At 50.3% G+C, this 14,388-nt stretch overlaps 5 protein-coding genes across 5 annotated transcripts; 3 read left to right on the top strand and 2 right to left on the bottom strand.

The window, feature by feature from the left end:
- Window positions 1-559: 559 nt before the first annotated feature.
- Window positions 560-3,125, top strand: PSV08DRAFT_382753 (uncharacterized protein; the record flags this gene model as incomplete). The annotated part of the gene is made up of 3 exons (XM_014218398.2): window positions 560-988; window positions 1,042-2,886; window positions 3,081-3,125. The coding sequence occupies exons 1-3, from the start codon at window positions 647-649 to the stop codon at window positions 3,123-3,125; spliced, it is 2,232 nt and encodes a 743-aa protein (XP_014073873.1). The 5' UTR covers window positions 560-646.
- Window positions 3,126-4,207: 1,082 nt separating this feature from the next.
- On the bottom strand, window positions 4,208-7,616 carry PSV08DRAFT_382736 (uncharacterized protein; the record flags this gene model as incomplete). The annotated part of the gene is made up of 6 exons (XM_014218397.2): window positions 4,208-4,809; window positions 4,862-5,752; window positions 5,802-6,074; window positions 6,269-7,042; window positions 7,095-7,365; window positions 7,534-7,616. The coding sequence occupies 6 exons, from the start codon at window positions 7,614-7,616 to the stop codon at window positions 4,474-4,476; spliced, it is 2,628 nt and encodes an 875-aa protein (XP_014073872.1). The 3' UTR covers window positions 4,208-4,473.
- Window positions 7,617-8,941: 1,325 nt separating this feature from the next.
- On the top strand, window positions 8,942-9,665 carry PSV08DRAFT_366543 (uncharacterized protein; the record flags this gene model as incomplete). The annotated part of the gene is made up of 2 exons (XM_014218395.2): window positions 8,942-9,280; window positions 9,343-9,665. The coding sequence occupies exons 1-2, from the start codon at window positions 9,250-9,252 to the stop codon at window positions 9,663-9,665; spliced, it is 354 nt and encodes a 117-aa protein (XP_014073870.1). The 5' UTR covers window positions 8,942-9,249.
- A 290-nt stretch (window positions 9,666-9,955) lies between these two features.
- PSV08DRAFT_232483 (heterokaryon incompatibility protein-domain-containing protein) lies at window positions 9,956-12,068 on the bottom strand (the record flags this gene model as incomplete). Its single annotated transcript, XM_066092271.1, has 2 exons — window positions 9,956-11,631; window positions 11,681-12,068. The coding sequence occupies 2 exons, from the start codon at window positions 12,066-12,068 to the stop codon at window positions 10,013-10,015; spliced, it is 2,007 nt and encodes a 668-aa protein (XP_065948050.1). The 3' UTR covers window positions 9,956-10,012.
- An 800-nt stretch (window positions 12,069-12,868) lies between these two features.
- Window positions 12,869-13,825, top strand: PSV08DRAFT_340492 (Scytalone dehydratase). The gene is made up of 2 exons (XM_066092764.1): window positions 12,869-13,040; window positions 13,098-13,825. Exons 1-2 carry the CDS (start codon window positions 13,004-13,006, stop codon window positions 13,616-13,618), a joined length of 558 nt encoding a protein of 185 aa, XP_065948049.1. The 5' UTR covers window positions 12,869-13,003; the 3' UTR covers window positions 13,619-13,825.
- The last annotated feature ends 563 nt before the right edge of the window (window positions 13,826-14,388 follow it).

Genomic DNA, 14,388 nt, shown 5'->3' with positions numbered 1-14,388 from the left:
GATGCTTTTAGTGCACCGTGAAAGTGAATAGTATGTAGTATGTATTGATTTGATGACCAAGAGGCCTGTAATCTAAGCTTGTATACGTAGAGTAGTGGGCTGATTGGTCGCTAGATGATCCACGTGACCATGCAATATGGGCCTTCTACGACTTCCAAAGGTATCCACAATCAACACGCTTAGTATTTCGGGTCGTGTCGTGAATATCGAGCCTACATACTTACCCCTTATCACATGCTGTAGTGTGACCAGATCCTTGGTGTTCAGACCTAACCTTAACAAGACTATATGACCGCGCCGCACGAGTGGGGCGGCGGCTAAGATGCGCAGCCACGTTCAGCTTGGTGTGTAGCACTTTAGTTATCTTTCAGCCTGATCGTGGGCATTCTATCCTTCTTGTTCCCACTTCGTTACGCATTACTTTTTGCCTCTGCCACATTCTAAACCCTCATATACTGACTACCCTGTCGTTGTTTTGAATCTATTCTCCAGCAACCCTGGTGCATGTAGTAGAGCAGTCTTGGGAACCGCTCAACCAACTTCTTTCCTCCTCCACACAAGACAATTTTTATTTATAAAACGGGAGGAGAACGCTGATGTATGATTGTGCTATAGTTCGCTGTATTACAGCTATCTAGCAGTAGTTATGTCTAGCGCTCTAGCGAAAGCCTCACCCTTAAAGCCTGACATACGTCTTGCTCAGGCCATTTCAGAATTTGAAGCCGATCTTTCACCCGAGCAAAAGTCGAAATTCCGAACGCTGAGCTCGCAGTCGCGCTCAACAACACCTAGCCCACACGATGTCATGCAGCTCACAGCTGAGGTTGATCGTTACACATCCAAGTTTGGCAGTGCATGTTTCGGGCCTCGCTTTATTAACTTCCTTCACGGAGTTCAGCAGTTCGCGACTGTTGGCGACGTTTTGGTCGGAGGATCGCAGCACTTGCTAGCATGTGGCGTGTGGTCATTGGTACGCATGTCGTTATTGGTTAGTGTCCTCTTCTTTCGTCATTGTCGTACTTAGTTGCTGATACGTCGCAGTCGATTGTAAACCTTTCGGCCTACGTCGAAAAGCTGTCCTCGCTATTTATGGACATTGGCCGCTCTGCCCCTCGCTATCAAGAGATTGCCCTGCTATATCCTCAGTCTTCGAAGCTACAATCGCACCTCTTTGAGTACTTTACCGTAGTGGTTGGCCTGTGCCATTACCTGTTCAAGTTCGGAAAGAAATCGGCTATCCAGAAATTTGCGTCCTCGCTAAGTGATGCGCGTTTAAAGGCCTTCCAAACGGATCTTCATAAGTGGGCAGCTTCCATCAAGGAGCAGATGGACGTAAGTGAAGCTCAAGAGAACTCTGGTTTTAGGGGTTTAACGCGGCAAATGTTTAAGTCTGCTTCATATGAGCAGAGACTTAGAGTTAACGCGCGAGTACTTGACTTTTGCTCTACGTACGATCATGAAGTAGCGTGGAAGCAAATTAGAAAGGCCGGTAACATGTCATTCTATAGACAACAAGCAGAGTATCAAGAGTGGAGGGATGGCTCGTATTCTAGCACGCTGCTGTACACAGGCAAATTGGGCTCGGGAAAGTCGGTATTGCTAGCCAATATCGTGGATGACCTTAGCCTCTCCGCTAAAGACCCATCCCTGGTGGCATACTTCTTTTGCAAACATGACATTCCAAAAAGTCTGCAGGCACGGACGATCATCGGTTCATTGGCACGACAGCTTCTGCGTACTGTTCCCGATCTTAGCGTACTTGCTAAGAGTTGCGAAAATACTCACACTATAGGCGATACTGAGAAGGTACTGGAAACGCTTCTTCAAGGCTTTTCCGCTCATACAAAAGTATATTTCGTGCTTGATGGCCTAGATGAATGCAATGATGAGGAGAAAGAGACGTTGGTGCAGGCAATCGGGAAGATCCAGGTGAAGCTAAAGATGCTAGTCTGTGCTTCTTTTCGAGAAGAGCCAAACAATGGTCTGCAGTCGATTACTGGCAGTAATCAACTTTTGGCCATTCGCGCTGTCTCCATCCCAGACGACAACCCAGATATTGACGCCTTTATCGAAGCAGATCTTGAGCGTTGCCTTCACCAAAAACGCCTAACAATTGGAGATCCAACTCTATTCGGGGAGATTCAAGATAGGCTGTCAAAAGGCTCGCAAGGAATGTTCCTCTGGGTAGCTCTTCAAATTCGGACTTTGTGCAGTATGAAAACCGATCACGCTATCCGAGAAGCACTAGCAGACCTACCCAAAGACCTCTCGGAGACATTTGCCAGGATTCTACGGAAGTCAGCAAATTCAGAAATGTCAGGAAGCTCAGATCTAGCACTCCAGAGGAAAACGCTACAGTTTGTGCTTGCAGCTTACCAGCCTTTAACAACGAACGAGTTGCGGGAAGCCCTGAGCGTTACTCCTGGAGACACAACTTGGGATCCTTCCAAAATGTTGAACGATGTTTACTCAGCACTAGCTTGCTGCGGATGCCTCCTTTCTGTTGATGAAGAGGAGCTTACCGTCCGAGTTATACATCACAGTGTCAAGCAGTACATCCTTAATACCAACTTTTCGTTTCAAGAGGCGCAAAGGATGTTTTCAGATACTGTTGTCACGTACCTTGGCTATGGTGTCTTCGGGACTGAGCTATCAAGGGTCAAGACCCATCCTATAGTAGCACAATCCGCACCATCTAAGATCGTGCAAGCCACTATTAGTTCGTCAAGCACTGCTCGTCATATGGCTATAAAGTTTCTCGAATCAAGACGGCAACATGAGTTTGATATAAGCAAAGCTCTCGCGGGAGCGCACAGCTCCTTCAATTCTAAGCCCGAGCACGCATTTAGATTCTACGCTTATGCAAAAATCTATTGGCAGGACCATGTTTTTTATGCATCTGGACACAACGCCGCCATTTTCAAGCTTTGTTCTAAGCTAATCTATAGTCGTGCGTCTGAGCTCAACAAGATGGACAAGGACTACTGGACACATTTCCAATGGGCTGCCGAGAATGGGAACAGGGATATTCTTGAGCTGTTACTACAGGCTGGGAAGGCTAACATTGAGGCGAAAAACAGCAACGGATGGACGCCGCTGATGCAGGCGGCAAGAGGCGGACATAGAGACACAGTTGAGGTGCTGCTTACCGCTGGCAAGGCTGACGTTGAGGCGAGAGACAGGGACGCATGGACGCCGCTGATGGAGGCAACAAGAGGCGGACATAGAGACACAGTTAAGGTGTTGCTTACTGTTGGCAAGGCTGACGCTGAGGCGAAAAATGGCGTAACGACGGCGATGATGATCGCGATAGCATATGGATATATAGACATAGTTGAGCTGCTGTTTACCGTTGGCAAGGTTGACATTGAGGCGAAAGACGATCTCGGATATACGGCGGTGATGCGGGCGGTAGCATCTAGACATAGAAACGTAGTTGAGCTGCTGCTTACCGTTGGCAAGGCTGACGTTAATGCGAAAAATAAAAGGGGATTGACGGCGCTGATGGTGGCGGCAATAAATGGGCAAAGAGACCTAGTTGAGGCGCTGCTTACCGTTGGCAAGGCTGACGTTAATGCGAAAGATAAAAAGGGATCGACGGCGCTGGCGCTGGCGGAGCGACATGGACATAGAGACATAGTTGAGGTGCTGCATTCATATACCAAACGTAAGTCAAAGGCATAACGGTTGGCATTCAGGGAGAAGTAGCCTCAAGCTTTAGAAATTATTTAGCAAACTGGAAGAAGCCTAATTCGACCATTCAGGGAACCTGTAATTATATACCGGCTGGTTCAGATAAAATGCCTCCGGTTGGAGGACTACGTGACAGCTTTACAGACATAGCGCTGATTGTCAGGTGCGATGCGAAATCCTCTGGGCCCAGAATTGTAGTGGTCAGTCAAAGTGGTAAAGTAGCCTTTACCAGGAAATCAAGGCAGTGCAATTTAGGTTGTGAGAAAGGCTACTTAATAGTGGCAGGTCTTACTTATGATTGAAGTGAAGATAACCATAATAGCGCTCTCATGTGCTATAATATTGTACACTGCGTGGTTAGCAGGGTCTATTCTGACGAGCCGACTCTTGGTTGATCAGCCTACAATGGCTAGAGATCAATGAGGAGAGCCACTAGAGGTTGCTCAACACAGTGACATAAATGTCAGTTTTCATGAGCAGCAAACTACGTCAGATCTGTATGATCGACAAACGTCTCGTTTGTGGCTTCCATACTTTAGAAGCGGTCTGAAACGCGCTGTACTGGCCGTGTCTGTTGATACGCACCGCTAGGCGTATATCCTGTGGAGACTTAGAAACCAACGGCCTAGATATCGCGTTCATGCGCAGTGTGGCTATAGCACACTACTACTTTAAGTATACTGCGGTCAAGGGCGACCCAACTTTCGCAACCGGGAAACAAAAGATGACCTTCAGGCCAACACATGTTGCGCACGCAATTCCTACCGGAAATTTTTGTGCTCAATCGTCTAGATCATCGGTGCCTGTAACGTTAAACTTCTTGCGACCGCCTTCTGTAAGGCGTTGGAGCGCGACCTTGTTGGCTTGTGCCCCAACCTTCTGCTGCATCTTCTCGAGTTCCTTCTCAGGATCATCAGATTCGGCCTCAGCAAATGCAAGGACTAAACGACGACCCAGCAAGTGGGTGTTCTTCAAGGCGTTCATGGCGTTGACGGCATCGCGTTTTGTAGTAAACTCTGCGAAACCGAAACCACGCGATGATGCATCGAACTTCTTGGGCACCCTCACAGACCGAAGTTGGCCGTAAGGAGCAAACAGAGCACGAACTTCTTTTTTCTGTAACTTTTGTTAGCATACACTTGGTCAAGAGGAAGGCTAAAAGTCTTACGCTCGCTTCGAAGGGCAAGTTCTTGATGATGATCTTGGTGCTTGCCGCCTTCTTTGCTGCATCTTCATTACGACGCTCTTCAGCAGCATCTGCGCCACGGTGGGAAGCCTTTATCTGTAGCTTATGTCCCTCCAAGTCATATCCGTCCATCGCCCGCAGAGCCGCCGTCGCAGTCTCAGGGCTATTGAACTCAACAAAGCCAAAACCCATCGACAGCACGCCTCGCTTAGGATCAACCTTTGTCTTGACCTTGGCGCTACGGAAGCCAGATAGAGGTTTGAATGCCTCGGTGAGGCGCTCCGTTGATGTGGAAAAGTTGAGGTTCCGCACATACAGAGTAGCGGTGTTTGTTGCTTCCGGTTCTGGAATGTCCACCAGCAAATCGGTGGCGCTGAGCTTCGTACCAGGCTGCGTTGAGGTGGATACTGAGGCTGATGGGGTGGTTTGCACAAAGTTCGTTGCTACGCCTTCCTTGAACAAATCCTTTGGTGCCTTCTCGAGGTACAAAATTGAGTCTTTCATCTTTCGGTATGACAGGGACATGAACGCAGCTTTTGCTTGCGCAACATTAGCAAATTCAACAATTGCCGTCATGCCTGTTGGTGGCATCAAGAATTTGTTTACAGTGCCGTGCTCCTCGAACAGCTTGCGGAGCTCATCAGCTGTCACACCGTGGGGAATATTCTTAACAAGGATAGCAAGATCACCCTTTGCACTCCTTTGGAAAGCTTCAAGGTCAACACCGTGCTGTGCAAAGTATGACTTGGTCTCCTGGATGATATGGGTCTCGGCGTGTGCCTGCTTAACCGCTGCATCTGAAGACGTAGGGTCAAGCAGCTCAGCTTTGCTAATACCCATGCGATCCGCAACAGTAGACATGACCGCATCAGCCTAGAAGTATGTGAGCATATTTCCCATAGACACGATTGAATGAACTGACATTCATGTAGAGCGAGTTCCAGTTGAAAACGGCTTTGGCAGCACTCTGCTTTCTCCTGATTTCCTTCTGCTTCTTTAGAGGCAGCTTGGATATCTCGTATTCATCCAGCTTGGTATCCTTCTTTGCTTTGGCAGAAATGATATGAAGAAGGCGGCCCTGGAATATGGTGTTGTCGTTGTCGAGGTATGCTTCGACTGCATCGTTCGGGTTTTGAAATTGAACGAATGCGAAGCCTTTGCCTTTGCCATCGGCCTTCTTCAAGGGCACATGCACCTGCAATGGTCAGCAAAGGTACGTCGACATAATCTCAAGAATTAACGAAGAAGTTTCCCTGCTATCAGAAAGAAAGTACATCTACTAAAATGCTTTCGAGAGATCACCTCAAATGCTGAAGCATCAGTTGTCCCTATCTCAGAAATCATCATTGCATGGGATGCAGAGTGGAAAAGAAAGAAATGCCTACTTACTTCCTCAAGAGCTCCGTGCTTAGAGAATTGTTCTCGAATCTCATCTTCTGTCACTTCGTAATGTAGATTTCGAAGATACAGACGACCAGTCTCGCGAATCTTGTCTTCTTCGTCAGGCGCAGCAGTCTCAGGCTGTTCCGCTGTTGGTTGTGGAGGCGATGGCTGCGCCTCTACTTCCTCGGCTGAGTCTTCTACAGCTCTTGGAGGCTGTGGTGCTGGCGCTTGAGAAGCTGGTACGTTTGCCGCAGGTACTTCGTCGTCTTCGATTAGTTCCAGAACTCTGTTTGTCCTTGAGCGTAACCAATCCATGTCCGAAACAGGCCCCTGCTCGGCAATTGGCGCTTCCTGTACATCTTCCATTGCTTCATCAGTATCTACCACCGCATCTACAGGATCCTTTGCAGGCTCCTCGGTAGGAGATGGCTGCGCTGGGGCAGGTGTGGCTGTGGGTTCTGCCGCAACCTTGGGCTTCTTCGAAATGACTTGATATTCGTCATCACTCTCCTCTTCTGGCACAGCAATCTCCGGAACGGCAGTATCCTCAGCAGTATTTGCCTCGTCTACATGGCTCTCGCCATTTGCCCAAATCTTAGTCTTGGAAGGCGGCTGGTAGACCTCGAGAAACTCCTTGAGCCTGGGATCCTGTTCAGTTTCGTCTCGTTTGCGCTTGAGTTCGTTTTCTTGCCGCAGTGGCGGTTTGTATTCGTCATTGGTAGGGGCGCTCTTCTCCAGCTTCTGCTGTCGTCGCGACTTGGGTAGTTCCTTGTCGGCAATCTGTGCAAATTAGCCCCGCTTATCACCGCCGTCAAGATGAGAGTGTACATACCGGGCGCGCAATCTCAACATAGATCTTTGTGAGTTTGATAAATGTCTTGTTGAAGTACTTGACCGCCTTGGCAGCGTCTTCTGGCGTCTTGTAGCCTACGTAGCCTATCCGTCGATGCGGAAAGAACTTGACGTCTGTGACGGGGAATTTGGCAAAATGCTTGCGCACATCATCTTCGGTGAACTTGGGAGGTAGGCCGCGGACGAAGATGCGTGAAGACTCCATGCTACCGAAGTCTGCGTCCGCTCTGTCCTGCTCAAAGCTTGATGTGCTGGAAGCGGATGCAACGAATGTTAGTTAAAAGTTCGCGTCCAGAAAAAAAGTCTTAGTACTCAGTTCTGCGCTAGCGCGCATGTGGGAGCTCGGGCCAACGGCTTATGGCTGCGCGAGCGCCTACTCAAACACTAACACACGCCTTGCAACCTGAGCATAGCCTCACTCTCCTCCATTATAAGACCGCACCTCTATCCGGACGATCAATCTCTTGAATACTAGTTGTGTAATAACTTGAACCAGCACCATGGCAAGCGAAAAGTCAGATACCCAGAAGCAGGATGGTAAGGCCCCTTTTGTTTATGCCGGGTAGTTTTGCCAAAGCACAAGCTGATATCATTGGCAGCCCAGATTAAGTCGGCGGACATGGTACGGAACATCCGGGATCGTTCTCTAGGGCTCTACTAACATGTGTGTGTGACAGAGCGAAGAGATGCAGCAAGAGGCCATTGAAGTCGGTGAGTTATATCCACACTGCGTGAGGCTGACAGAACAGCTGACATCTGGCAGCGCAATCGGCAATGGAGCAATTCACTATTGAGAAGGTGGGCCGCACTACCCACCCGACCCGGGGTCATGACAGGGCTTTAAACTAACATCTGGTGTGCAGGACATTGCTCAGTACATCAAGAAGGAGGTGAGAAACATGACCCTTGATGATTGTCATAAGCGCCCGCTAACGCCCAGGTAGTTTGACAGCAGGAAGGGTGCCACATGGCACTGCATCGTAGGCCGCAACTTTGGAAGCTTTGTCACTCACGGTAATTCTTCTTTTTAACCCTGTCATGGCCTGTATCATCTGACCTCGCATTAGAGACGAAGCATTTCATCTACTTTTACCTCGGTCACTGCGCAATCTTACTCTTCAAGACACAGTAGATGCACCATCCCGGGGTGGAGTTCATCGTCTATCTACGAGCCATGTCATCTCTCGTTGCGAAAGAATGCCTCCTGGTCCCAGAGTGAAGAAGACCGTCTAGTTTCAAGCCGGAGCTCAGAGTGTGTGCTCAACCTGTCTTCACTGTACATGTACGAAGACTGTATATTTTCTCGGCACGGGGCCGTTGTCTTTTCAACGGGACTCGAGGGCTTTCTGCGATGAAATGGCGTCCTACCACCTAGACACGATGAGATCACCGCATCCCAATCCTACGACTGCGACGAGTCTCCTTCTCTGCATCTTGATGGCTTTGGAGGTCAACCTAGTGATATCATAATGAAACGATTGTGCTCTTCTTGCAATGTATTGACCATGGCATGGAATGTGAAGTATGATCACGTGACTGATTACTACTGCCAGCCATCATTACGCATCTCACTAGAATGTGGGAATGTTTGAGAACGAATCCCAGGTTTGGGAGGGTGTAGTCTCTGTATATGCAAACAGAAGGAGCACCAGATCTACGAGTGCAAGTAATGTGATCCAACATAAATTCGGTACAGGTCATCCTGCATTTCCCCAGATACCCGGTGGCGCGGCGAACTCGGCCGCTAGTACCAGTTGAGAAAACGTCGCCAAGTGTGGCTGAGTAACCATTGATGACGCAGACCAGCTCGGCGCCAACACCTCCACGAATCCGTTAACCAAAGCCATAACATCACCCGACGTCTCAACACTTCACTTTCAATCTTCAAATAACCTGCCGCACACTCTCCATCAGTCTTCGCAGCACCAAGGACTTATCCAACACGTCACGAAGTTACGATCCAATAGAAAATAACACGCTTGCTGTAATCACCTGTTCGAAGCGCGAAGCGCATCACTTGGAATTGAATCGACTCGACTTGTACAAGGACTCCTTGGGAACAACACAACCCCGCGAAAGCGACTACACCACCTACAACCCCACAGCGTTGCCAAAGCGCCTCATAATACGCAACAATGTTCTTCTTCTTCACCTGCGGAACACACAGCACGTCCCCCCCCCCCCCCTCCCAAATGCATCTCGCCACGCAACTAACGCGAACGAAATAGCCTTCACCTCCCCTCTCAAAGGCGCAGAGAATGTCATTGCGCAATGCCAAAACTGCGGCAACGGTCATCGAACAGCCGTTATGAAGCGCTGGGAGTGGTTTACCTTCTGCTTCATCCCCGTTATCCCCTTCTCGCTTAAACCATACAAGGAGGTCGGCTGCGGTATTTGCCACTTTTGGCAAGACATAAAGTATCGCCCAGATGTGTTGCAGCAGATGGAGCAGGGCTATGGGGGCCAGGGTCAAGGCGGGCCGGCGATTATGATGGGTGGGAATGGTGGGGGGCAGGGACCTCCACCTCAGGGCGTACCGCAGTATAAGTAAGAGGGGTTGGTTGAAGGGAGGGAGGCGTGTGTGAGTTTGAGCATGTTTGGGGGGTGGTTACGTTGGAGCGCGGAGTTACGCATTGATACCCGTTGAGGAGAAATTGTGGGTGAAGAAGAGAGAAGGAACCGTTATGATATCCCAAGATCATTCTTTGGAATGTTTTTGAATTCTGGGACACGGCGTTTAGCATCGTTCACCATCCTGATACCAGTCTTTTTTTCTTTTTTTCAACTTCTCTCTAACAAACACACCTGGATAATAACCCTAATCTTTTCATTTGAGCTTTCTAAGAATCCAGGTCGTATTGTTTCTTTTCTTTTTGTGCTAAAATGTGCTGTTTCACTTTAAACAATGTACAAAATCTCCTCTTCGTCCAAGGGAAGTTCAGATGCATCCATGTGCACCTCTCGCGGCCACACCTCCATATATCCAAACCGCTCGTACGTAGCCCGGTCCCCTTGCCCCGTCTTCCGCAGCAGCAAACAGTAAAAGACGGTGTACTTATATTCTTGGGGGTGATACTGCGCCATGACGACCGTCTTGACACACGTCTCTGGGCGCAGCATCTTGCTCTGCGGCCTCGCCTGGTCAAACTCTGGTACCTTGCAATCGAGATAAACGATGGCCTCGACACGATCTGGGCTCCAAGGCTGATGCTTTAGATCAAGCCACGACGACGTGTTTTCACGTGGATATGTAAGAGGCAGCCACGGCTCTTGCGCTGCGTGGGAGAAACAACGAGCTCTCAGCGTGAGACTGGCAGATGCTAATTCTCCAAAGGCATCAGCGCCCAGTGGCTGTATCTCTGCGGCGATGTACGTGGCCAGCGTGCGGAAAGAGCTTTGGTAGACGTAGTCGTTCCAGCGCACGTCGCCTATAACAGAGGCCCAGGACCAGGATGGCGCACGCCATGTTTGGGGCCGCTGCCATTCTTTCTTACAGCGTATCCATAAAAGACCCAATATCACTGTGTTTTCCCATAGACCGGCTAGATAGCGGGACTTGGTGTAAACAGAGAGCATCTTGCTGATACCTTGCAAGGCCGGGAAAACATCCTTCTCATACGTCAGGCGTTGTTGAGTGTATTGCTCGATGAGCTTGCACCATGTTGTCGAGATGTCTTTGTGGTTGTCGCCGTTGGTGACGTGCAGCTTCTCGGTCAGCCAGGAAAGACTGCACATATTTGAGAGTGGGGTGAAGGGGGGTGGGATGGAGCATTCGCAATCTTGCTTGGTCTTGCAATCCCAGACGAGCTCTTCGTGCGTGAAATACAGGACCCGTCGAGAGAGTAGCCGTTCTTGCAATGTCCATCCGCGAGGTAACAAGGGCGCCCTGCCGTAGATCCAGCTGGCGTTCTTTAATCTTGTCCGGACGCAGAGGCCTAGCTTGGAACCATTTTCGTCCGGATATGAGAGGCAGAAGACAGTGCGTTGGACGCCGCGGCGGAAGCAGCCATTTGATGCATCTCGAGATGCTGTAGCAGCGAGTGTAATGTAAGCCCCAGAATAGATTTGAGCCATTTTGCTTCCTTCGCGGCGCCAGTCATCAACATCGTCTTGGATAATGCACAGCGAGTCGATCCAGAGATACTTTAAGCCAAGGCGATAGGCAAAAGACACGGCATGCCGGAATGTGAGAGGGAGCCTGCCCCACTTGATTTGTTGCTTGTGGAGCGACAGATTAGATGCAGTCGTCCTGATGATATGTTTCTTGCCCCAGCAGTGACTTAGACAGGCATAGGACTCGGTCTCTCCATTACTCTCGCAAAGTTTTATATCCTGTGGTCCTTGGATAAGGATAACACGAGATGGTAGAGGTGAAGCAGTGCGCATGCACGATTGATGTGTCTCGTCACAAGCCCGTAGCCAGGACAGGGTGCGTCTAATGGCATGACTGGATCCAGAGTATGATGCGACTTCAAGTTCGGGGGGGAAAGACGGTATCTTCCAAGGATTTTGCTGCGCTAAAGAAATTAGCATCCGTCACCACGCTACAAGTACGTTTGGACGTACTGTGCGGGGAGTACACATCATAACCATCGCAACAATCCGTTATGGCCAAAATCCGTGAATGCTCCATCTTGAACCGCATCCTATCAAGGGGGAACGACTCTTCAGGAGCCTCTACTGTATATTCAATCAAAGTTGCAATGGAACATAGAACCATGCAGCCAGCACAGCCTCCTTTAGCAGACGACGACAACTCATCGATTCGCAATACTACACCTTCGACCGACCACACAAAGTTCTTGCAGAAGGTGCATTTTTTCGCCTTTGCATATGCATCTTTGATCTTCTGTGCACGCGATGCGTCTTTTATATTGCTATCTGCGGTCCACCACGGGGGTGGCCTCCACAGAGGTTTTCTCCACGGCGGCAGGAGTGGATCCCAGGATGACATGGTGTTACTGATCAAGTGGGAAGTCACTGGCCTTGGTTGTACAGAAATAGAGAGTAACAGAAAGTGAATTGATAAGAATACGCTAAGAAGCCGATAAGGACGGACACAGGGTCATCTCGAGTCGTGAAGCAAGTACGTAGCTGGGGGAAAGAGAATGTGGGGGCGCTGAGAATGTGAAATCTACTGCTTCTGAAAATTGGGGGCCAAAAGCCATGTGTGCTGAGGCAGAGAAATCTCCTGCTCAAAGAAAAGTTGCGTCTCAGGCGGCCTGTGTTAGATGGAGATAGCCCATACCGATGATGAGTAGCAACCGAGGTGTCAGCCTTGCGGTGCATGTTAGTCTGTACTAGGGCTGGAGGCTACTACTGACATCAGAGCGATGTGCATTGCGCCGGGCCTGCATTCAAGTAAACGGGTCACATCTTCACAACTTTCCAAGAGCTGGAGGGGTAATAAAAGAGAAGGCACGAGTTTGCAAGCGACTAGGAATAATCGTAGAGTATAGGATGATGAGTGTTTGTGAGACGAGGGTTGAGGTTACGGCGCACCATCGGAAAGATAGCAGTGTTTGTGGCACGTGCGCCTGCTTTCTCCGTGAGGGGCCCGCAGCCGTGACTACCGTGGAGAAGTCGAAGTGTTTATCGGCCATAAGCCCAAGCTTGTGTGCAGAGACATTTTGGCCGAATCTGAAACAAAGAGTCTCCGGTCTTGAGAGAGGCGCCCGGCCCCGTCGCGCAGGACGGCGCCGGCAGTGTCGATGGGGGCCCCGTTGGGCGGGGACCCGAAGACGAGTGGCAGAGGTCCATGGCCGTTGCAGTGGTGGATGAATATGGAGTAATTGAGATATAAAGACCAAAGAGTGCAAACAAGATGCAAGTACAATATTGAAATCATCACGACAAAGCAATTGAAGCAGAGCCCGGAAGTCATCAGTCATGTTTGAGAAGAAAGAACTCCAGCCTACGTTTGAGGGTATGTCGTGTGTGCAGTCAAGTGAGGGCTATGATGGGCATGGCTAACTGGGAGCAGAGGTCATGGGCTGCCAGTCGGCATGCTACGAATGGGCAGACAGCTACGACAGCAAGGACTGGGATCGTCTGCGCAAGTGCGTTGCTCCGACTCTGAAGATCGACTACCGGTCCTTCTTGGACAAGATGTGGGAGGCGATGCCAGCGGATGAGTTTGTGGCCATGGCCTCTGACCCTGCGGTGCTTGGCAACCCCCTCCTCAAGACACAGCACTTCATCGGTGGGACACGGTGGGAGAAGACGGCCGAGGACGAGATTACGGGATACCACCAGCTGCGGGTGCCTCACCAGCGATACACGGATGAGTCGCGGACGACGGTGGCAGTCAAGGGCCACGCCCACAGCTTCAACACGCACTGGTACAAGAAGATTGACGGCGAGTGGAAGTTTGCCGGGCTGAACCCGGACATTAGGTGGTACGAGTATGACTTTGACAAGGTGTTTGCAGAGGGCCGCGAGCAGTTGGGCGAGGCCAAGGCTGCTGCTGGCATCCCGGAGACGGCGCCTGGCCAGGCCGTGTAGATGGGCGAGGGGTGTGTGGTCTTGGGTGCATGCATACTCGATACGTAGTTACAATACTGTATGTGTAATGGCGAGCGCCATGGTAGACGGGTGGATCCCAATGCGAATCATGATGAAATGCAAGCAATGGGCTGGGCGAGGTGGCTTCTTCCTGTGCTGATGGATGTGGAATGTTGATGTGTACCAGGTGTGTGTATGGAACAAGTGTGTTTGTAGTAGCGAGAGGGGCGTGCGGCATGCCTGGGCCAAGGCCACGAGGTTGCTGGATGCAGAGAGGGCCGGAGCAAATAGGTGTGTTCGTATACGTACTCTACGCACACTTGTGGAGTGCATGGGCTAGATGGGCCCGCCGACATAGGGAGAGGGCGGCTGTGCCATGTCTCTGTCAGCTTGGCTGGGCGAGAGGTGCAGCTGTTAGCCCCGGTGAGCGGTGAGGAGGGGGTGAGGGGCGTCGGCGGTTTGGATTGGCTGGCTGGGCACGAGGCCGAGTAGTATATGTAGTGTGTATGTATGTGTGTATGTATGTGTGTATGTATGTGTGTATGTATGTGTGTATGTATGTGTGTATGTATGTGTGTATGTATGTGTGTAGTATGTATGTATGTGTAGGCAGGCAGGTAGCCCAGTAAACAAGCTGGTAGTAGTATCCACCGCACACATGCACCTGTGCATCCCCAAGGACGAGAGCACCGCACCGCGCAGCGCAGCGCCCCGCACTCGGCCATGTCTGTCCCATGGCGCTGCGCGTCATTGAGCAGTGGCAGCGGCGC

This window comes from Bipolaris maydis (assembly GCF_028858645.1).
Source record: "Bipolaris maydis strain C4 unplaced genomic scaffold PSV08scaffold_17, whole genome shotgun sequence".
Taxonomy (NCBI): Eukaryota; Fungi; Ascomycota; class Dothideomycetes; order Pleosporales; family Pleosporaceae; genus Bipolaris; species Bipolaris maydis.
The sequence above is the reverse complement of the archived record's forward strand: the minus strand, read 5'-3'. Positions and strand labels throughout refer to the sequence as shown.

Bases quoted from the DNA above. Each gene is read 5' to 3' on its own strand.
- PSV08DRAFT_340492 (XM_066092764.1), top strand. From the start codon at position 13,004: ATGTTTGAGAAGAAAGAACTCCAGCCTACGTTTGAGG. The intron at 13,041-13,097 runs GTATGTCGTGTG...AACTGGGAGCAG, and splicing joins ACTCCAGCCTACGTTTGAGG to AGGTCATGGGCTGCCAGTCG.